At 39.5% G+C, this 24,407-nt stretch overlaps 1 protein-coding gene and 1 long non-coding RNA gene across 2 annotated transcripts in view; one reads left to right on the top strand and one right to left on the bottom strand.

Annotated features, from left to right (window-relative positions):
• Positions 1–2,261: 2,261 nt before the first annotated feature.
• CCDC83 (coiled-coil domain containing 83) overlaps positions 2,262–24,407 on the bottom strand; it is a 46,972-nt gene continuing 24,826 nt past the window's right edge. The window contains exons 6-11 of the mRNA XM_031031120.2: positions 17,933–18,024; positions 15,104–15,172; positions 9,670–9,791; positions 6,056–6,132; positions 5,369–5,547; positions 2,262–2,423 (exon numbers count right to left, since the gene is read on the bottom strand). Of these exons, the coding sequence (XP_030886980.1) occupies positions 2,262–2,423; positions 5,369–5,547; positions 6,056–6,132; positions 9,670–9,791; positions 15,104–15,172; positions 17,933–18,024 (701 nt within the window). The remainder of the gene's footprint in view (positions 2,424–5,368; positions 5,548–6,055; positions 6,133–9,669; positions 9,792–15,103; positions 15,173–17,932; positions 18,025–24,407) is intronic.
• Positions 2,418–24,407, top strand: part of LOC145716244 (uncharacterized) — a 41,036-nt gene continuing 19,046 nt past the window's right edge. Inside the window, exons 1-3 of the long non-coding RNA XR_014138796.1 lie at positions 2,418–3,661; positions 4,790–6,929; positions 9,174–9,371. This is a non-coding gene — a long non-coding RNA (uncharacterized LOC145716244). The remainder of the gene's footprint in view (positions 3,662–4,789; positions 6,930–9,173; positions 9,372–24,407) is intronic.

Here is a 24,407-nt window from a genome sequence, read left to right as displayed (position 1 = left end):
TTGACCATAGAGTTGAGGGTCCATTTCTGGGCTCTCTATTCTGTTCCATTGATCTATGTGTCTGTTTTTGTGCCAGTACCATACTGTCTTGATAATTATAGCTTTGTAATAGAGCTTGAAGTCTGGAACTGTGATGCCACTGGCTTTGCTTTTCTTTTTCAACGTTCCTCTGGCTATTCGGGGGTCTTTTCTGGTTCCATTCAAATTTTAGGATTATTTGTTCCATTTCTTTGAAAAAAGTGGATGGTATTTTGATAGGGATTGCATTAAATGTGTAGATTGCTCTAGGTAGCATAGACATTTTAACAATATTTGTTCTTCTAATCCATGAACATGGAACGTTTTTCCAAGATGAAACCAGAGAGGGAGACAAACCGTAAGAAACTCTTAATCTCAGGAAACAACCTGAGGGTTGCTGGAGTGCAGCGGGGGTGGGAGGGATGGGGTGGCAGGATGATGGACATTGGGGAGGGTGTGTGCTGTGGTAAGTGCTGTGAATTGTGTAAGAGTGATCAATCACCTGTACCCCTGAAACAAATAATTCATTATATGTTAATTAAAAAAAAGATAATATGAACAGATAGCATGGACTCTCTATCCAATTTATGTAATTTTTTAAAATTATAGTATAATATCACAAGCAGGATATTGACATTGATTTAATCCACTGGTTCTGTTTGTATTTCCACTCTGATTTCTGAATGTTAAACCAACCTTGCATTCTTTATTCATGAAATATGTATAACTGGATTCAATAAGCTAATATTTTATGGGGATTTTGCATCTATATTCATGAAGATATTGGCCGTAATTTTCTTTTCTTGTAATGACTTGCCAGGTTTTGGTGCTAGGATTATATTGGCCTCATGGGATGATTTGGAAGTGTTTCTTTTTTCTCTATTCTTTGAATGAGTTTGTGTATGTTTGCTACTACATCTTTTTGAAATCTTTGGAGAAATTCACCAGTAAAGCAAGCCATCTTGGTTTGAAATTTTCCTTGTGGGAAAATTTTAAGTACAGATTAGATCTTTTTTTATAGATTGGGGACTATTCAGAATTTTTGTTTCCTCCTGAAAGAAATGTTTCCATTTCATCAAAGTTGTCAACTTTATTGAGAAAGTTTTTTCCTTTAATTTCCTCTTACGATATTTTTCATAATGTTAGTAAAATCTGTAGTGATATTTCCTTTTTCATTTGTTTTTTGTTTTCTTTTTTGATTAGTCTTACTAGGGGTTATCAACTTTAATTAACCCTACAAACTGGCTTTTGGCTTTGTTGCTTTTCTCTTTATCTTTGGCCTTATATTTAAAAGATATTCCTTTTAATTTAAAAGATATTCCTGTAGCTTTAAAATGGAAGGTTGATGTCAAATTCAGGCACAGTCATAGCCTTGGCTTGTGGCACTCATAAGAAGAAGTGGTAATGGTCTTGAACAGGGACTCAGCAGTTTAGACTTTTTTTTTTTTTTTTTAAGATTTATTTATTGGAGAGAGAGGGGGTCGGGGGGCGGAGGGAGAGGGAGAGAGAGAATCCCAAGCAGACTCCCTACCAAGCCTGGAGCCCAACTCATGGCTCAATGTGGGGCTTGATGTGGGGCTGGACACGGCACTCCACACAGGGCTCCACATGGGTCTCTATCACAGGACCCTGAGATCATGACCTGAGCCGAAATCATGAGTCTGCCGCTTAACCAACTGAACCACCCAGGTGCACCCAGCAGTTTAGACTTAACAGAACTGAGAGGAGAGGGATCTCACTCTTGGAATATTTTTATATAATAAATTACCACTCTCAAATTCATTTGTTTCTAAAGTGCTTTATATTTATTATAAATAGTGTTAGGTTAAAGAAGAATAGGCTTGAATTGTGGACTGGCTGTCTGCCATTCAGCACTCTCAGAGGCAAAGCTGTGTAGTCAGTGTTATACAAGTCTCTGAATTTGTCTTAGAAAGCTTCTAACTGAACTGTTTCATATTGGAACCATAGATGAAGCAGCAGATTTTAAGTGGTAAGGAGACTCATCTTGGGCCCATTATCATTTTTCTGAATACTTGGGTATGGAAATATAAAGTGTACTCTCATTTTTGTCATGCAGGTAAATGAACAGCTTGGAACTTTGATTTTAAATGCCATTATGACCTTTAGAAATAACAACGGGCTTAAAAACAAACCAAAGTGTAAATAAAATGGGCAAATAATACACTTCAGTTCCCAATGAACATTTATAAGGAAAAGTTATTTTTACTTTGCAGCATTTGGTCTTAGAGAAAAGACTTCATCATTTTATATGTGATGCGGCTTTCTGGGCTCCTGACATCTTCATAGCATTTGACTGGAATTTCTTTCTCTTGAAAATGAATGGGCATTTTCTTGCTCTCCACACTCATGAGCTTCACTTGCAAGGGACCCAGGTTTACATAATCCTATGGTGAACAGACACATAAGAGAACAGGAGAGGTTATCCAACAAGTTACCAGTCTTAATAGTTAGGTTTCCTTTTATCTGACAGATTTCATTGTCCTCTTAATTGCCTGAATAACATGTGAAATATGTTTATATACCCAGTGGGGTATGGTAAGCAAGATCTCCCAAAGAGCAAGCAGCAAGGCCAACAGGCTTGTCTTTTGGGGAGTAGGGCGGAGGGCACCAATTAGAGTGGGGAAATACATTCTCTCAAAGTCTTTAATTGGTAGAAGAAAGTGTTGGCTGTATATATGTAGCCCTCTGCTGGCCAGGATATAACCACAGCAGACTTTTCTATATTATTCAAGAACAATGGGAAGGATTTGTAAACATCACTTTGACTATATATATATTCTAATATTAAGCAAATTCTCCATGAATTTTTCACTTTTCACAGGACCATTGCCTACTGTATAGGTAAAACTGACCATATTCTGCCAAACTAACTATAGTTTAAGATAGCAGCAAATGGAATTAGAAATGTAATTTACATGAAATACCAGCCAACCCAATACTGGGTTGAAACAGCTCAGACCCTACCCAGCATGCCTTCCTCTTAGAAGCCTCCTCAAGCCATAACTCTCTCTTTTGAATTCCTTCAACATTTCAGCAAACCTTTCCTGAGTGCCCACTTTGTACCAGGCCCTGTAACCAAGTGCTGAGGTGCAATGATAAGGTCACAGACCGACTGGTCAGGGAGACAGATACAGGTGCTACATTCCTCTTGTACAGTAATTAGTGATTTTCTAATCTGTCTTCTAGCATGTAAACAATTTGAGGGGAGGGCCTGCCATATAGGCATCTTTGAAACTTCATTTCTTCCTGTTCTCCCCGTAAATTCCCAAACATCTAACAAGTACCTGGCATGTTGTGGGGTTTTCGAGAAACATTTATTAGAATTTAGGAAAATCACAGAATGAAAAAGGAAGGCATTGTTTTATTTCTCAAAAATGAGTATAGTTGTATTTACTGTGTTTTTTTTTATTTACTGTGTTTTTAAAATATGTAATTATAGAGCTGCAATAAATGTAAGATAGGAGAAAAACAAATTGATGGATGTCTCCAACATATTTCAGAGTCTGCTCAAGCTGTTATGACAAAATATCATAGACCAACTGGCTTACACAGCAGACATTTAGTTCTCACAGTCTGGAGACTGGGAAATTCAAGGTCAGGGTGCCAGCATGGTTGAGTTCTGGTAAGCGTTCTCTTTCTGGCTTGCAGATGGTTGCCTTCTCGCTGTGTCCTTACAAGACAGAGCCTCTTCTTACAAGCCACAGTCCTATCAGATTGGGGCTCCATCGTTTTGGCCTCATTTAACCTTAATTACCTCCTAAAGACCCTATCTCTAGATTAGGTGTTAGGGTTTCAACATGTGAATTTGGTGGGTGTAGGAGTGGGGATGGGGATCCAGTTCAGTCCATAGCATACACAGTGCCATTTCCACCATCAAAAACCTCCATGGAAAGTAAGAAGGTCTTTCATTCACCCAAATGGTATGTGATTTTGGAATTTTGTAGACAACTGTCCACTAGCCTGAGGTCATGATAACATACCAAGTGTCATGATTTCAAGACCCCCATGGGGGTGTTTGAATGCCATAGAGACTAGAACTTTAGTCTTTAAATTGTCACTTGATGTTAGCAGGACTGAGTTGTGGTTATCTAAAATGGCTTTTATTGATTTTTTCAGTTTCTTCTGTTTTCATACAGCACTCTTTCTCCTACCAGACTTTAAGTTCTAGGAGAATTTTTAAAGTTACTGGTAGTACCAAGAATGAAAATGTCAAGGGGTGGATATGGGAGTAATTGGAATGTACCAAAAAGGTTTTAAAATTAAAAAGCCTTGGGGCGCCTGGGTGGCTCAGTCGTCAAGCGTCTGCCTTCGGCTCAGGTCATGATCCCAGGGTGCTGGGATCGAGCCCCACATCGGGCTCCCTGCTCGGTGGGAAGCCTGCTTCTCCCTCTCCCACTCCCCCTGCTTGTGTTCCCTCTCTCGCTGTGTCTCTCTCTGTCAAATAAATAAATAAAATCTTTAAAATAAATAAATAAATAAATAAAATAAAATTAAATTAAATTAAAAAGCCTTGATACTCCAGTTTTCACCTAATATGGTATATGTGGCAGTTTGTACTTTCCAAAGAGGGCCACACTAATAGATATCCTGTCCCACATGCCTTTCCTACAATGTGGTGCTCCTTCCTCTTCCAGATGCAGGAGCTACATTCCCTCCCCTTGGGTGGAACTTTGTAACTACATCAACCAATAGAATATGAGGGAAGGGATGGTGTATGATTTCCAAATCTAAGTCATATAAAATATTGCAGCTTTCACCATGGTCTCTGGTATTGCTTGTTTTGGGAGAAGGCAGACACCATAACAGAAACAATAAAGGCAACCCATGGAGAAGCCCATGTGAAGAACAGATGCTCCCAACTTAGCCAGCATTAACTTGCCAGCCATGAGTGAGCCACCTTGGAAGTAGATCCTCCTGCCCCAATCAAGCCTTCAGATGACTGTTGCCCCTGCTGACATATGACTGCAACTGCCTGAGGGCCCAAGTGAGCACTGTCCATTGGAGCCTTTCCCAAATTCCTAACCAACAGAAGCCATGGAAGAGAATAAATGATAATTGTTATAAGCCACTAAGTTTGGAGGTAATTTGTTATACAGCATTAGATAACTTACATGGTATACTAGGAATGTAACTCTGTTAATGAATATATGTAGCAAATTGCACAAGGGTAGAAGTGAAAATTCTATCTAATGAGAGATGTGAATGGTGGGCAAATTTTACTAATAAGTGCAAATAGAATTTTTCAGTATCGATGTTTTAGGTTAATTTTCTCTATTAATTAATAAAACGGCATTCTCTTAGTACTCAAAATTTTTTTCATGAATCTTACCTTGAAATCCTGCTCATCCTCATATGGTAAGTATTTCATATCAGAGGTCCCAAAGTCTACACATGAGTTGTTTTCTTCATCTGTCTTCAGTTGCTTGGCATATCCAATACCATGCTCATGACTGACATATAAAGCACCACTCTCCACTGATGAGCTTGTGATGTCTCTACCTTTTACTTCTGCAGGTTGCAATGTTGGGATGAATACAAAGAAATTGGTTATTTGGGGACAGATAAAAATGAAAATACATTACACACTTTGTCACACTTTTAATTTGAAAGAGCTTTGAGAAATGTAGGATCTACGTATTAAGGTGAGAGTGAGTCCCATGTTTAGAATCTCTAAGTTGTATTCCCTTCTGTTAGTGGATAGCTTTTGGTAATCATATGGTAACTTATGTGCATGTTGGTATTTTGGTTGGTTGACTGAACTGGAACCAAAAACACACCAGTGTAGACAGCACCCCATCCCTCCCCACCAGTATTTATGTAGTTCACTATGAAACATGGTGACTTCAATTTGAAAATAGGACTAGAGAAAGCTGCAAGAAGAGAAATATGGAGAAGCTAGCCTGTATCCATTCCCTAAATAGCTCTTGGGTATGAGGTACCTGTCTATAATAGATGCTCAATAAGTATTTGTTAAATTTTTTTAAAAAACCCTATCACCATTAAAATAAAATAATACCTTCATATGTATCTGGCAACTCCAAAGGCACTTCAGGTGGCACTGTCAGTCCAGCAGCTTGAGTAAGATATAGTTGCCTAAAAAGAACAAATGAGAAAAGCAGTCTGTCAGTCCACAAATATTATACCATCTGCTCACTGGTGTCTATCTCTCTGGTAGGTGTTGGAGACACATAGATGAAAAATGAGACATAGTTTCTACCTTTGAGGAGCATGAGGCCCAGTGGGGTGGCAGACAGGCTTACAGTATATTAGGGTGATGGTCTCTACCCTGATGGTGAGTGGTGGAGTGTGAAAAATGCTAGGGGGACAAAGAGAAGAAGCACCTGATTGAGCTTTAGGAGGTCAGGGAAGGTTTCCAGGAGGAGATGGTACCTGAGCTGAGTCTTGAAGAACCAGGGGCTCTTTGCCAGGGAAGGGCTTGGGGTGAGGAAGGGCAGTGAGTGATAATGGAATAACACACCGGGAATGAAAGTGAGCATGACACCCATTAGGGTGCTGTTGTAGTAATCCAGGGGAGGAACAGGTGTGGCCTGAATGGATGGTTTTAAAAAGAAGAGAAAAAGAGAAAGACAGCGAGCAGCAGGAATCCCAGATGACAGGGAGGTTCCAGCTGTTGCTGAGGGGTAGGTTTCAGTCACATGCCTGGTTACGTGTACGTCTGCCAACACAGCTCTCTGTGCATGTGTGTAAGCCTGTGCTCTGCTTTTCAGCACCCATGGAACTTTCAACCAGAACATAATACGTCTTGAAAGCTCCCTATAGCTTTTCCATGAAGTTTGCCTGAAGACAGCATGAATCGGACTCTTGCAGATATTCAAACTACCCCCCATGCTTAGCAGCTCAGCAATCGGAGTGAAGCCCCTGGATTACAGGTTGTCACTTATTTAAAGAACATGAGTAAAGTATTATTCAAAATGCTTAAGTCTCCAACAAATCATATAACGGCATACAATATTTTTGTTTGTAAAAGCTTCTTAAGGTTCAACTCAGTGAAGGTCACTTTCACATGTAGCTCTGGTCTGCAGGTAGACATGTCTGAGGTCTTAGAACTTTCTCTTCTTTCCTGGTTTTCCGTTTTGAATTATTATGATTGTATTAAATGTAATACACTTCATAAATCTGGATTCTCTCTTAACCATTAATTTATTGTCACTTTTGTACCACCATAGGGCAACAACATTTGATGATATGGAAAATACTTAAAGAATGTTATTTTATGAAGTTAGTGTTAGATTTGTAGGTATTGGTCCACTTAGCCTCAGTTCTGTGGTGCTGGGGTCCCTGGGCAGTCACCTGTGGTGGACATTTACCTCATCTCCTGTGTCTAACAGATACTGTGATGTTCTATGTGAGTTGTGAAGGGAGAAGACTGGGGAGCATTGGATGGGAAAGGTAGTAACTCTATTAGCTAAAATACCCCATTCTTCAGCCAAATAGGAAAACAACTTTTTTATGTCCTTTGGGCACAGTTTATGTCTATTTCTCACCCCCTTCTAGTATTTTATGAGACTGAGTTCTCAACAGAAAGATGAAAAGAGAAGTTGCCATAAAATATGCAATATGTACTATATTTCTTTGACTTGAAAATGGCTTATAGTCAAAGCTCCTGAATACACTCAAAGTTATCCTTCCGGAGAAGTAGTGTAACAGATAATTGAGGGTTTACACATTTCTGTTCCTTTATGCAGATCTTTCTAAAATTTTCTAAATACTTGCCTCAAGGAATTTATAATCTAGCAAGGAAGCAGACATTAAATAAGTAATCACGAGTGTGATAAATGCCGGTCATGAAAGAAAAGATTAGGGTGTTATAGAAGCATATACAGAGGGGTTCCTAACCCGGTTCTCATTAACATCGCCCATGCTTTCTTTTTGCTTGGTCAGCTTTTGAACTCATCTCTCCCAACTCGGAAGCAAGACTAAACACTCAGGTCTCTCACTAAAAAAAAACCAACCCACAAGGCATTGATGAATACTGTCAGTACTACTGAAGATTTTTTGGGGGGCTAGGGGTTAAACATGAAACAACTTCACGAAAACTTCATTGAAAGTTTCTTATCTCCTTGCCAGTCACTGCCAAGTTCTCTCTGGCCAGTGAAAGGATTCCCCTTTGTATAACTAGCCATTCCCATCCGTGGCAGCACCAAACCAGATACCGCGGACTGAGCCCACCAAAGCGGCAAGTGGGGTTGGCACTTGGGAGGGTAGCTCCTTCCTAAGGTTGGGCCTGTTCAGAAACGAAGGAAGGATGACAGTGGAGGCAGGTAGAGCCGTGGTTGTGAGCCCCCGCGCCAGCAGCGGCTGCAGAGATCAGACCCGCGGGCTAAGAGGCGGTGGCAGCAGCTGGAGCACAGGAGCCTGGAGCTGGACACCTGATCAGAGAGGAGAGGGCTGGCAAGAGCGCATCGCCTACTGGGGGTACAGTGAGGCCCGCAGCCCCTAGGACTCCTCGAGGGCATCAGCTCAAGAGACTGGGAATTCAGGAGTCCAGTCAACAGTCGATTCCTTCAGCCCAACTGCCCGCTGCCTCTGCACTGGTGTCTGCCTCTCCAGGGCAGCATGCGGACATGGTGCAGGGGAGCTGGTGGCCCCTTATCTGTCCTGCCCCGCGGGACTTTCAGCCTGTAATGCAGCTGCACTATCTCCCTTTCTCCATCCTTGTATCTCTTAGCCCAGCAAACGGAACTCCACAACTTACCTGTAGCTACCCTTCTTGGAACACATCGGGAAGTTTGTAAACAAAAGATACTCTATTATGTCACAAACAGTATTTTTCCATGCCACACAGGTGACAGGAACTACTCAGGTAGGAACTTTTTGTGGCCCTTTCACCGCGTTGAATTTCTCTGCTTTAACTCCTAGACCGAGACATTTGTTTCCCATCTTCCACATGTACACCCTGCATTAGTGGGATCCGTTTCTCTTTTCTTCCTAAACATGCTACTGTTCGGATTGGTTCTTGTTTCTGATGACTTGCCCAAATAATCATCACCACTCTGAATTTTAATTCCATATTCCAGGGCCCTAGTTTTCCTCCAGACTGGTGTGTTAAGAATTATTTTGTCAGGTCAGAAAAAGAGAGAACCTAAAATACACATTTGGTTTCTCTTGTGCAGGAATAAATGTGACTTGGAATGCCAGGCTATTTTCTCTACCTCGAAGGTAGTTTGACTCTTCCACTAACTATCAAAGGAAACAATGTTAACAGTCCACAAGGTAACCGGAAGCCCAGAAGACCTCCAGGAAGCTACCACAAAGCTGATCACTTCCTCCTTTGGGCTAACTCCACACCTCATCCATCTTCTGCTGCACTGGTATGCTTTTATTTTTATGCCCATTTTCCCTGCTGACCTGGAGGCTTTTGAAGGTCAGCAGTTGTGATGTTCCTGTTAAGTGTTTGTTATTAAGACTATAGTGCATTGTTAAAAAAAGCAAGCCAAAGTTTGCACTGTACCAACAGTTGACATTCACCATGGCCATTTTGTGAGTCCCTTCCTTTGCAACTACTGCCATCCAGCTAGAACATTAAAAAATTAAATCGTCTTTTAAAAATAACTTTTTACAGATACAAATGTTTACAAACTACTTTCTAGATATGCTAATGACTTTCACCTGGGTATTTTGAGATCCACAAGTCTACAGTTGAATAGTTGATCAATAAGCACCAAATTTTCTTCTTCCAGTTCATGAATAGTATTTTCCAATTTTTCAACTTCCTTCCTGTGATTTGCAATCTGTTCTCAGAAGAGAATGGAGGGATGTTGGTACTTGTTGACTTAGTTCTACCTAGTCTTCTGTAAGAAATTCAACTCCTAAAAATCCATTTGCCTGAGGGGAAGATCTATCCTGTATTATTTATTACTGGGTTTGCTTTGTCCTTCCTCTCCAAGAAGGAATGGGTGGGTCTCTTTTCCAGATTGTTTACAGAACTTGTTTGCATGGTTAGGCAGTTATTAGTGAATGGCAGGAATTGTCCTTTCCTACCCTTCAGAAACATCCCTGGACCTCTCTATGTGCTGGAGGTAGAGATAAACATGAAAATAAGACTAATTAACTTATCATTGTGGTTAAATGGGGAAGATGGTGATAAAAACAAAAAGCAGTATGATCAAACCATAATGGAAGATGCTCAGGTACTGTGGGAAGTTCACTGTAGGTCTGGGGTAGGGGGTAAGGGAGAATTAATAGAGGAGATGACATCTAATCTGGATTTTGAAGACCAAGTTGGGATTCTCCAGGCAACAAAAGGGGGTATACTCTAGGCAGAAGGAACCACATGTTAGGCACAATTATTTTGGTGCAGATAGATACAAAGTGGAAGTGGGGAGAAGTAGGAGAGAAACTGGACAATTAGGGAAATAATGCTAAAGGGTCTGGTTTTTATTTTGCAGATGATGGAAGGTCATGGATAGACATAGCAGGTTTGATGTTTACTAAAGAAATATGGCTAACTTAATTAAAAGTGAACAAAATTTGCTGCTTCTCTTGATGGAATTCCCATCAGTCGTTAAGAAGTGTATTTTGGAAACTTTATCTAAAAAGCCTTGGATAGTGGGAAAGATATATAGGACGTTACTAGACAGAACTCCCGTCTCACCTCTCTGCCCGCCTCATATACATATACATATACATATACATATACATATTCAGGTGCTGCATTGAGAGGTGCTCACGGAGAGAGGTCAGGACGATAGAAGAATTAGAAGCAAGAGTATAGAAGAGGGCACCTGGGTGGCTCAGTCGGTTAAGCAACTGACTCTTGATTTCAGCTCAGGTCATAATCTCGGGGTTGTGAGATCAAGCCCCATGTCTGCTCTGGGCTCAGCGAGGAGTCTGCTTGAGATTCTCTCTCCCTCTCCCTCTGCCCCTCCCCCCAAGCATACTCTCTCTTTCTGTCTCTAAAATAAATAAATAAATAAGTAAATCTTTTTTTAAAAAAGAGTATAAAAAAGAAAGTGATAGGCTGATGGGAGTAATAGAGATAAACTGGAAAAAGTAAGTATATCAAGGGAATATGATGAAACAAAAGGGTTCAGGGGTTTAGATTCAGTATCTCTTGTTAGGCATTGCCAAGAGTGTAGCTGAGATGAGAACTTAGATAACTAACATTTTTTATTTGTACTTGAAATTTATTTATTGTATTTTGGAATCTGGAAACAGTCTGTAAATTACCACATGCATATCTCTATCACATAAGTCATGTATTAAGTGCTTGAATTCCTACTATGGGCAAGGTTCTGTGTGAGACATAGAAGGATACAAAAGTGAATAAGGCATGGAAAGTTTCCCTCAAAGAGGTTTACAATCCAGTGAACAAATACACAAATAACTGTAACATAAAATAATATTAGTGCCATAGAAAAGGCTCAAATATTGCTGGTGGCTTGGAGTTTGAAAGAAAAGCATATTTTACCTGCCTTAAACTACTTAGCAAACCATTTAAGTCCATGATACTAAATTAGAAAGCAAGGGGTTGGTGCTTTAGCATCTCATGTGTTGGGAGATAATCAACTTGATTATAGGCTTGAATGCCTTAAGGAAAAGTTAATAATTTTCAAATGTCAAAGGATGAGAAAGAAATTATATTTAGAGGTTGTAAACAGAAGGAATTGATAGAACATTTGGAAATGTTTGACCCAAGGGTTTGGCATGCTTGGGAGGCAGTACACACAGTTCTTGGTCTCCTTCCAAAGCTGGGAATGAAGAGGGCCCTTTCGGGGATTTAAGTCCGATCTTTCAAGCTAAGGATATCTTGTGGCATCACTTACCCCTTTGGACTGCTAACTAAGGTTCTCAACAATTACTATCTCCTTTCTAGCCTTTTGAAATATTAGGGAAATGAAAACTAGTTCTTTTTTATAGCCATATAAATACCTTTAAATTTCTAGGGTAAGAAAGTAAAAAGGAGGAAGGAGAAGACTGCTTTTCCCTCCCTATCCTTGCTTCTCCCCAGATACCCAAGAAACGTACTTTAGAAATTGAGAAAGATAATTTAGTTTAAACTATTATAAGTCAGAGACCTAGGATCCTGAATTAAATGTGTGCTCTTGAAAATTTCCCCTGCAAGATCCAAGTTAGCTTCATGCCTCCTCACACTTGAAACTCTGATTGCTAACCTCTTTGAATCCCTTTGTCTAGTTTTATTGGCTTTCTATTTGTTGAGTGAGTCTAAGTCATTTGGAAATTTCAGTTTTCTTCATTTCCTTAATAAGCATGCTAAATAAAACCAGATAATGGAAGTCATGCATGGGACGTTTCATAGCCTTCCCACAGGTCTAAATTTTTGCTTATTGTTGAAAGATAGTTAAATGGAGAAATACTTTCAGGAGGTCCATTATTGAATATCCCTTGTTACTCATTCTAAACCTTCCTCAAAGAAATTAATTGACATACATTATTCCATTTCCAGGCAATTTTCAATTCTTGTGATAATACTTATAACCAGAGATGGTTTTAATTAATTTTGTGAGTAAATGTAATAATGCTAAAATAAATACTTATTGAAATAAGGAGAAATTAAACCTATTAAATTTCCTTAAAATGATTTGTTCTTTATTACTAAGCTCTTTTGCTCATGATTTAATCACATTTTAATTAATCACATGATTTAATTAATCACATTTTTTTCTTGTCTTTTATTTCTACTGAATCATGAGAAGTAAAAAATAAAATGAAACAGAATGTAATTTGTGGCTTTAGTAGGAAGGATCAAGACACCAAAAAAGTCTTTCTTATCAGTCAGATATAAATTTTTACAGTTATTTTCTCTGAACCTAATATCTATGACATCTTATAAGATTTAAGATTTGAATTGTTAAATTATTATAATTAGGATTATGCTGTTATATTCAATAAAAGTACCAAATTAAACTCCTCCCTAATATTCTTTAACTGTTAAGCTCACCTTGAGTTTTTTTTTTTAAGATTTTATTTATTTATTTGAGAGAGGGAGAGAGGTGCATGCACATGAGCAGGGGGAGGGGCAGAGGGAGAGGGAGAAGCAGACTCCCTGCAGAGCAGGGAGTCCAACACACAGGGCTCCATCCCAGGACCCTGAGATCATGACCTGAGCTGAAGACAGACACTTAACCAACTGAGCCACCCAGGCGCCCGCTCACCTTGAGTTTTTTAAATCAATATTCATTTTTTAAAAGTGGGGATTCATCTTGATTTATTTTCGAAGTAGTTTGGATTCCTATTTACCATGACTTTATAAGGGCAGCTTAAAGATAATTGTCCATATCATAGAAAGCACATTAATTTTTAAATTCCTTGTTTCCTAGACTCACCAACTCTATTCAGCCTATAAATAGGGGGCAAGGAAAAGAGAAGAGAAGGTGACAGTGACATTTTTACTTCAGGTATCTGAGCAGATGGTGAAAAAGGAGATGCAAGAAGTGAAGATTTAAGGAGAAATTTAATGAATTCTGCTTTAGGGATGTTGAGTGCCTTTGGGACATCCATGTGGAAATATTTGGCAGGCAAATAAAAATATAGGTGTAGAGCTATGGACATGCATGTTAGTGCTGAACATGTACATTTGAGAATCATGTACATGTATATAACTTACTAACAAGAGCTGTGTGTAGTTAAAGTGAATTCTTTCAAAAGATAGTGAGTTTTCTTTCATAGATAGTATCTGAGCACAGGTTGGGTGACTACTTGTCTGGATATAAAGGGAATTTCAAAGTAGTGAGTTTTGCACATCTTCTGTAGCACCCTTGTAACATCTAGGCCAAAGATTATCTACCTCTTTTATCCAATAACATGCTCTCACACTTCACCCAAGAGCTAAGCCATGTACTTGATTAATCTCTCCAATGAATATATATACACTCATGGACATCCTTTCATTCAATAACTATTTATGAACATAGATTATTTATTAGTTCTCATGGACATATAATTGAAAAGGCATAGCCTGCTCTGTGCAATGAAGAGACAGATGCATAAACATCCAATTTCAACATATTTTAACAAGAGTTATGAAACAAGAGAGCACTGAGGAAAAGGACTCAAGACTTTCTGGGGGAAATACAAAATGATTCAGAAAGAAATTAATCATCAAAGTCTGTGCCTAAAAGGAGAGTTGGAGTTTTCCAGGTAGATGAGTGTAAGGAGGGAAGGCAGAGGGCCTAGTCTGTACAGTGTAAGGAAAACAGGGCAGTGCCTCATAAGGTCTAGAAGTCCTGCCATGACCACATTCAGCGAGAGCAGTATTGCAGCGCTGGTGTAGGGAGACAGGGGGAGCTGAGTCTCAGACAGCACACGGGGCCCACTTGTTTCCACATGTTCTCCAGAAGGAGGTGTGAAGAGAGCCTGATGACCAAGCTAGGAGAGGACATCGGGACTGCAAAGGGCAGGGGCATCTTGACCACTGACAAATGGCTGTAACTGTGGATTCAGTGTTGGCTGCAACACGATGTCCCAAAGGCCAGAGCAGTCCATTCAGAAGTCACCAGTGCAGGGAGCAGACAAAGGCACGTCCTATACAGATGAAAGGCAGAGGGAACAAAGATCCAAAGGAAACTCACAGATCTGAGCCCTCTTTAATGACATGCCCCACAAGAGGGCATGTAAGCCCCACCTCCTTATACAGTAGGGTTCATCTTGGAGAAGAGCAGGGGGAAGTAGGGAAATCTAAATGACTGAACATTTATGCAAAGGAGACCACGTGTCATCCTGAAAGGCAATTTAAAAACAGCAGAGAATGAGGTTAGAATGATCCTTTAGCCTTCCTCCCACCACCCAGAAGGAAGTACAGTTTTGAAGAAGACCAGATCAATTTTAGGATATAAAGAAGCTTCATATATTTGAGTATATTACATGAATTAGGATGCCAAAAATGATTTCTGGTTGTTACTGAAATTATTGATGGTATTCATTGAGTAACGGTTTGTAATAAGATTAGGATTCCACTTGAATTTTACTTTACCTCAGCTAGTCATAATTCTATGCTTTTCCCATGCCTTCAGCTCATAAATAAAAGTCCTTTCCAGTTCAAAAAAATGAGAAAGAAGAAATTGTTTTTTAAAATTCCACCTACCTCTCTTTTCAGCCAGTCATTCTCCCAGATCTCTCGGTAGCTGCCCTTGTCAATGAACCGTATGGCATTCTAAAAGAAAGTTTCTGTATTAAGGGAGACTTGCAACATTGCGATTCACAATCAACTTATCTGATCATTTTACATTATGGTTTGCAATTACTTTGGAAACATATCTAAGAACTTTTGCTTCAGTTTTTCTTTATTCTCATATTATTTTTTGCTGATTCACACTGCCTAATACAGGTGATTTAGAGAACTGGACAATAGTTATCCTTTCAGTTTGGCTTCCATTGTGACTTAATCTGATTGCCATGGTGAAATCAATCATTAAGTGATCTGCTCCATAATTAAGGTGGCTGAACTGCAGGGGTCAAATATTCTTCATGTTTTTGGTCTATGTTGGACATAATCCAACATAGAGTAAAAGCATGAATAGATTCTATTACAACCTTTTTAATTAGAAAGACTTCTGTATGTCAATAATAACAATATACGTATTTACAAACTTAATAGCAAATAATTTCAGGGTAGCTGGACAGTTTCCTGGAAAAAGGCATTTTAGATGAAGAAAACAGGAAAAGCATTACTTTGTCAATAGGTTCATAAAATGTAAATTCATTTTCAATTCTTGTTTATTTATAGTTTTCCCTAAGGGAACTTTATAAAGGATGAAAGATTGTATTTATCTGTGAGGTACTTTTATATGGATACCACATTACAAATTCCACATTCAGTAACTAAAGGGCACAACCTAAGGAAGAGAAATTAAGAAAAATCTTATAGATCATAAAGGCAGACAGAAATAACTGAAAAATATGTTAAGAATAAGTTTAAGTCTTGAACAAGTGGGAAGATTTGCAATAATTTTTTTCTTCAAATCATGCTAATTAAACTAAGGGTGCGCCTACATTCCTTAGGAACCAGGAACTTTTATACTGCAGCTGCAACTGGTAACTCTAAAGTGTCCTGGAACACAGAATTTCATTTGAACGAAAGCAGGACACAGCTCATAACTGAAGTTGGCTAATGGCTTAATTTACTAACAGTGGAGCAGGGGTTTTCAATGTTGGGCACATGTTAGAATCTCCTGGACACTTGGACAAATCCAGAAACCAAGGTGACATCGCAGGCCAACTACATGAGCATCTCTGAGGCACCACATGAGTTAACCAAATTTCTTGGTGACTCCAGTACGCAGCCAAGGTTGCACAACAGTGGATTATCAGAAGCGAAACATATGCTAAAATAGCTAGATAAAATGGGGAAAATTCATTCACGTGTGTGAGTGTTAGGCATTATGTAGAGAAAAGAAAATGTATAGGGTAGTGATTAAGAGCAATGATCTGAAGGAGACATCTGGAATCGAATCTCGATTCTGCCACTTGCTCTGGGAAAGCCACAAAAATTTCTCTGTGCTTCAGTCTTCTCATTAGCAAGTCCTTGCCTTATAGGATTGTTGAGAGACAAATGTAAAATGCTCAGAACAGTATCTGGAACAGTCCTCATTATATATTGAATATGTATATTTGAAATATATTTGATCTACAGATGCATTTTTAATCATCTTAACTATGTTCAGATCATTTTATTGTTGACTTCACCATTCAGTCATATTCACTCACAAAGGGGCTGAATTTTATGGACAGATAAACTATTGGTCAGTTCTCTGTAGTTCTCTATATTTGTATAAATCAGTAAAAATCATGCAGTAGGATAGTAACTGAAAGAATAACTGAACTAACAGTTAAGCAACAAACAATAGCAACTGAAATTCAGTGAAGAACTTTAGAGAAGACCAGATGTTTATGATTCTGAAGAAGAGAGATTCTAGATGAAGAGACAGTCCCAGTGGGGGCCTCACTAACCGAGGAGATAGTCTATGGACAGGGAAGGAGAGTGAAAACAAAGGGATTAGAAAACATATAAAGTTGGAAATTATATCTCAAACTTTTTTTTTTTAAGATTTTTATTTATTTGTCAGAGAGAGCGCTTGTGCATAAGCAGGGGGAGTGTCAGGGCGCAGGGAGAAGCAGACTCCCTGCTGAGCAAGGAGCCCAACGCGGGACTCAATCCCAGGACCCTGGGATCTTGACCAGAGCTGAAGGCAGACGCTTAACCGACTGAGCCACCGAGGCGTCCCTCAAAGATTTTTTTATATCCCAAAATGTTAAAGCTCTGGCCATGTAAAGTGTACTCTTTCAGGTTTGGATATATGTGACAGTACTTTTTTTTTTTTTTTAAAGATTTTATTTATTTATGCGACAGAGAGAGACACAGTGAGAGAGGGAACACAAGCAGGGGGAGTGGGAGAGGGAGAAGCAGGCTTCCCGCGGAGCAGGGAGCCCGATGTGGGACTCGATCCCAGGACCCTGGGATCATGACCTGAGCCGAAGGCAGACGCTTAACAACTGAGCCACCCAGGCGCCCCTATGACAGTACTTTTTAGACAAATCATATTTCATTCTATAATGCATCCAAAACTTTTATTTAATAATTTGTTGTAGCCATTATTATTACTTAAAAATAACTGAATAATAAGTTACTGAGCTCTTGTTCCTTATGAGACACTATGCTACTTAAATCATCTCATTTAATCCCCATACTATTCTTTAAAGGTAAATATCATTATTGCCCCTTTTTTTAAAAATTAGGAAACTGGAGCCCAGAAAAGTCAAGTAACAAATTTAGTTTATATTTCCAGTAAGTGGAAGAACCGTGATTTAAACTAAACTGCCGAACTTCAGAACTCAAGTTCTTAATCATGGTAATACACCACAGGAAAAAATAAGGAACAACTTTTGTTTTGTTTTTAAAAAAACTGAAATATACCTGTGTGGCCCATTCCTTCTTTTGATCCAGTTGCAACAAAGTTTCTCTGATTATTCTCTTTCTAGCATCTTCCAGAGTGACTTTATAGTGTTCTTTAAAAAGAAAATTAGAAGCTTTAACAAGACTAATCCTAGGTAAAGCTATGCTGCTTGCAAATTTTATTTCCATGATCCTCTCATCTCCTTTCTACATATTTTTCCCCAAATTTTCAGGGTAAATTTTTACTGAAGTATCTAGTACCTCCAATTAGAAGAAATGCTCCAGTAATTTACTAACACCTTAATGTGAATTAGCTAAAATGGTATCTCTCCTAAGAATATTTGTATTTTCAAAGGATTGTCTCTCCAAAGGGAAAATTCCCAATACTTTAGGGCAGCCATCTACCTTGCATATCACACACTTCTGATTCCACAACGGAAATATAAAGATTTGATTATCTGCATGAGAAGCATCCTATACCTCTGACTCCATCTAACTAAATTTCCAGTATTCTTGGCAGGCGTTTTCTTGGGCAGGAAAGACAGAGTGAGAAAAGGAGAGAGGGATGAAGGGGCCATGAAAGTCAGCCTCTGGTTCTGAGTTGGGCTCAGGGCAAGAGAGGAGGACAGATATGAAGAAGTGCAGGATTCTTTATTCTCTCCAGATTTTCTGATATCATAGTCAGGATTGAGAGAGCAAAGGATCATAAAATTTTAGGCCTTGAAAGATGCTTAGTGATCATACCCTCAACACCTCTGTTTAAGGAAAAGTGAGGTATAGTGACATTAAGACTGCTGTAGAGAGTGTAGAGGAAGAAAACTAGTCTAACTTGACATCTGGAGAGTAAGAAAATGGAAGTCTTCGTTATTCCAACCCACATATGCCCATCCATACAATCTGTATACTTCTTTTTCCCATTCAGAGTCATCACTTGGATATTTTAATCATTCCAATCTCATTTCTGATAGAATTTGTTTCAATTCAGGACCTAGTCCACTAGACTAAGGCTGGATGTTTATTGGAAACTTCTACCCAACAAAACACAATAGGCAATCTAAAAGTTGCAATGGATCAGGAGTTTAGTTATAATGGATTTTTCATTCTTAGCATCTGAAAGAAACCATTAACCTGGAACTTGATTAGATTAAATATTAATTCTTTGCTGCAAATCATAAAAAATAGATGATCAAATATGCTCTAACTAAAGTTATAGCTCTCTCAAGTGCCACATTAACACTGACAAAGCAATAAAAATACCCAACTTGTTCCAAGTTCCATATAAAATTCTATGGACTGTTTATCTTCTGAAGAGCAGAGTAACCAGCACAAGGGAGGATGTAAAAATCTCATTGCTAGTTTTTGTGATTCACCTGCTGCTTTCAGAAACAACTGTTAACCATGCATTTGTGAATACAGCCAAAGAAGCTGGGAGTATGAAATGTATCCTTCTCGTAACAGTTGGAGACGTTGCTACTGGGAGCACGGGAGACTCTGGCTTTGTGCCTTTAAAGTCCTGGCTGCTCAAACCCTTGTCTAATGTGGCCACTTCTCAGAAGCTGATGGCAAAGCCACGCGGGCTGCAGACTGCTTTGCATTGTTCTACCTTCCCTGCTGTGTCTGGCTCCGTGTTGCTCTGCTCCCCCACAGTTTTCCTGGGAGTCTGTTGCCCACTTTTCACCACTTGTCAGTGTCACACGACCTCACTGTGCTGACCCTCTTCTGTGGGGAGGGTGGTGGTAGCCTCTCTTGTGAGTTCTCTTGGAGATCACCAAGGGACTCCCATTTTACAGATGAAGAAATTAATGTTCAAAGAAGTAATGTTACTTTTTTGTAAGTGCATTTGAACCCAAATCTTTTAACTCACGATTAGTGTACAAAGAAATTTTAGAGATTCCTGTCCTGTGTGCCTGGTGAAGGACAAAAGTAAAAATGCTCTGTGACCCTGATATCTAATGACTTATCATACCCCCACACTTTCTGTATTGCTGGGCCTCACTAAGGTCCCCTTTCCTTTTACTGAGAGATAAAGCCTTGTCTTGGATGGATTAGTTTGACTGTGTTTCCTATACCCACTATCCCAAAATCTCCCAGCCAAAGTTCAGGGAAGCAGCTCTAGGTGCTTCCTTCCCCTTCCCCCCAGAGCTCAGGGATGTTCCTGAATAAGGCAGGGTTGGAGAGCTGACCACAGAATGGCTGACTGATGGCCCATGAGGAGGCATGGACAAACGTCTTCGCTCATCTTCATTAGGTAGGTGATGACACCAGCTCTTTAGAAACTGGGCTGGAGAAAACTGCAAGAACTGGTGTGTGGGAAGCAAGAAGAGAATGAGGACGGGACAGAGCAAAACAGAGGCACTATGAAGGGGACACAGACCATAAAAGACAAATGTAGAGAGGAGCCATCTCTAGGGCCACCACTGATCTGATGGGCTTCTGTTTCCATCTTCAGTCTTCCCATTCCTCACTGCAAGTGTTATATTCAACAAACATGACCATGGGACATCAAACAAATTTAGCTTTATCTCTTCCCTTTAAAATTCATACTGTGAGGCTAGTAACTCTCTCAACAAGATATATGGCAAATTTCTTACTTTTCTGGATCCTTTGTGATAATAAGAGGCCCTCCAACCAGTAATTAATGTATCCAGTCTTTTGTAATAATTAAAACTTTAAACTCCATTCAAAGCTGTGGCTATTCCCTTCCCAACCTGGACATACAACTATTTCCTCTGATTTGAGTTTCTATGCCTCCTCCCTCAGGGTTGAAGAGAAGCACGGAAAGGGGCAAGAAAGCTCTCACTTGACAGATACTATCTCAAGCTAATGTGGCACTTTCTAGTTCTAGCTGGCACTTAGGGTTGATTCCTTTTCCATGGGGCTGTTTTATAGGTTCTTCAGAGGACCACCCTCATCATTGCTAGTTATTTCACCTGTGGTTCCTTGATGCAGGGGCTGTACTGTCCTTGAGGCTGGCTAACTTTTCCTTTGGCCTCTGGCTCTCAATCTATTGCTCCCTCCCATACATGCAGGCTCCTATTTCTCTGTTAGGGACCCTATCACGGAGATCTAACAGGACTGTGTACTAGCTTGCTCTCATAGCAGATTTGCAGGAAACACTTTCATGCTTTGCCGTGACAAACTCTGAGAGTGTAGCCTGCTGCAGACTGAATCTTTGTGCCCACCTACCCCCAGTTCATGCGTTGACACATAATCCCCAGTGTGATGGTATTTGGAGATGGGGTCTTTGGGAGGTCATTAGGTCAAGAGGGGGGAACCGTCATGAATGGGATTAGCACCCTTATAAAAAGAGACTCCAGAGAGCTCCCTTGTCCCTTCCACTAAAGATGGCTGTCTATGGACCAGGAAGTGGGTTTTCACCAGACACCAAATCTGCTGGCATTGATCTTGAACTTCCCAGCCTGCAGAACTGTAAGAAATAAATTTCTGTTGTTTATAAGGCACCCATTTAAGGTATCTTGTTATAGTAACCTGAATGGACTAAGACACAGGCCTAGCTCAGGGCAGCGGCCACTTTACCTTTTCTCTGCTGTCAGAATGATTAGTCAGTCCCTTATCCCCTAGATTTCCCAGAGATGGGTCATAAACTAGACCTCCATGTCTCCCAAACTGCAGAGGGCACATACTGAACAATCTGAGGAATTTCCTTAAAGATTCTCCATCTGGATTTGAGGTGATGGAAGAAATTACCTTTCACCTGCCCCTTTGTGGGACAGCATGGGACTTACAGCACACCAAGATCTCTTTCTAAACACTGTCCCCTAATTTCCAAAAATCTTTTCTTGACCTGTGCAACTTCTTTTATAGACTGGAATTCAGTTTTCTGTCTCATCGGCATGGCAGTATCTCAGTTTACTCTGAAATGTGGTGTCTGTTAAATAGCCACCCCAGTTTAAACTGAGACTAAAAAAGTTTTACTTTAATATCCTGTTTCAATAACCACTCCTATCCCTAAAATACTAGTTCCTTGCAAGTAAACCAGTCTAATTACCACAAACTCCATGATCATGGGTGTGAGAGGAATATTCTACAGAAATCATGGAAGAAGGGAGGAAAAAGGGCAATATAATAGTAAGGCTTCAGATAAATCGCTTTAAGTGTCCTGCTCATATCCATTGTCCAATTACTGGCCCCCAGGGTATTTTAATCGTCCCTGAGCAGATTGCTGCTGCTACCGGCATGGTTAGGAGAAATGCCTAAAACCAACGACAAATAAGAAAAGCCCGTAACAACTATTTTCCTATGACACCTAAACTCAGCTACAGACTAAGGTTTAACCAGCAAGTAATTCAATATATTAATGTCATTACCACCATCCCAAAGCTGGATACACAGCATGACAATTTTCAACTCAAAGAAATCATCCAAATTTCTGATCAAGATAATGGGTTAATAAGTTTATCTGAGAAGGTGACTCCTCCTAATTTAAAAATATAAAGAAATGTTGGGGGGATTTAAAAATTTTAAACTTCCCTGAACAATAACTATTTTAAAAGTACAGTACTGGTGCACAAATACATAGGTCAGTGGAACAGAACAGAAAGTATAGGGAGAGACCCAAATACCCATGGGAAACTAAAGTATCATAAAGTCAGCATTTTAAATCAGTAGGGTTAAAATGAATTATTTGATGATGTTAGGACAACTGGAAAACCTATCTGGCAAAAAATAAAATTGGTATCCTACCTCGTAGACACGCAAAAAATCAAAGATGTAAATATTAAAATGAAGCCATAAATATTCTAGAAGAAAATATTGGACAATTTATCATCTCAGATATCATAAAATAAAAATCTAGGTTGGACACTCTAAAACTTCAACATGTCCCCATAAATATACTCCACAAAAAAAAAGACAAATGGGGGAAATATTTGTACTTTGTATCACAGTTAAAGAGCTAATTTCCTTAAAATGTAAAGAGCTCTACAACACAGTAGAAAAATGGGCAAGGGATGTGAACAGATGGTTCACAGAAAAGGAAATATAGCTATATTTCCTATTACATTTCCGGAACTTATGAAAAGATATTCACTATCACATAATAAGAGAAGTGGAAATTAAAGCTATAATGAGATACCATTTTCTACTTTTAAGACCGGCAAAGAACAAAAAGTTAGCTAACGTCCCTGTTGTTGAAGATGCAGGAACATAGGGAGAGGTTGGGGGTGGGGTGGGGGTGGTTAGTAAACTTGGTACAAGCTCTATGGAGGGCCATGCCTATCAAAATAACAATAAATAAATGGGCACTTTGGGCCAGCCATTCCTTCCTAGAGATACACAAAAGTGAAATTATATAAATACAAGGATATTCATTGCAATAAAAGGAGGTATTTAAGAAAATTCATTGCAGCATTATTTGTAATAGTAAAATATAGGAAACAATCTAAATGCTTACAAGTAGGAGACTTGTAAAAAAAAGTATATTACAACAAAACAAAGTAGTCACTGGAAGAATGAAGAAGTACTAATATATACTGATCTAGAAGAATGTCCATATTGTTACATGAAAAAGCAAGTACAAAATTTTATTTGTAGCATGCTTTGTATATATTGATATAAAATATTTCTGATAAAGATTACACAAGAAATTGGTAATAGTGGTTTTATCTAGAGAGAGGATCTGAGTGGCTGGGAGATAGGGGTAGGTAGGTGTCCCCTCTGTCTTTTTTTTTAAAGATTTATTTATTTATTGTTAGAGAGAGAGTGGGCAGGAAGGAGGGGCAGAGGAAGGGGGAGAGAGAGTTCCAAGCAGGTGCCCTGCTAAGCGTGGAGCCTGACTCGGGCTTGATCTCAGGACCTTGAGATCATGACCTGAGCTGAAACCAAGAGTCAGTCGCTTAACCAATTGTGCCACCCAGATGCCCCAGAAGATGTCCCTTTTATTCTCTACTTTTCTTCTGGGGAGGAAAACCTTTTGAAAAATTGGAACTTTAAACCCAGTCTGATTTGGAACCAAATTTACACTGCCTTTGTGGTGCAGAAGCCCTGAGCTGAGAAACTTACAGAAAACCTGGTCCAGCAGTGGAATATCCTGCGACAGGGCCCCCACAGGGGATAATGGAAATGACCCCACATGAACACCTCCACCACTCAGGGCACCATCACCAGCTGGGCTCAGAGCTGTCATCTGGCCAGTGTTCTTCTGAGTCATCAGATTTCTCCATTTATTCTACTCTATGATTTTCCTGTCTCTGGGTTTCTAATGTTTTTTAAGCCACTGTGCTTAGCCACAGTGACAGACAGGTGGCCTCATGGTTCCCAGAACTAGTCCTGGTAAGCTTCATCACACCTGATGCCATCCCGCTCCATACTCTCTCCATTTCCCGTCTTGTGTTTGTTCTTCAGTTCTTTCTGACTATAACCTAGCGTTTACTTGGGCGTTTCTCTACAATGATTCTGGTTTTACAGCCTGGTTAATTTGTTTTTAGCTTGCCTCAGGTAAATTTATTTTCAATATAACCCCGGCCCAGGACCTTCC

This window comes from Leptonychotes weddellii, chromosome 11, assembly GCF_054177405.1.
Source record: "Leptonychotes weddellii isolate Sample4059 chromosome 11, ASM5417740v2, whole genome shotgun sequence".
NCBI classification, from domain to species: domain Eukaryota; kingdom Metazoa; phylum Chordata; class Mammalia; order Carnivora; family Phocidae; genus Leptonychotes; species Leptonychotes weddellii.
Note: the sequence above shows the minus strand (reverse complement) of the source record. Positions and strands in the feature narration are given on the sequence as shown.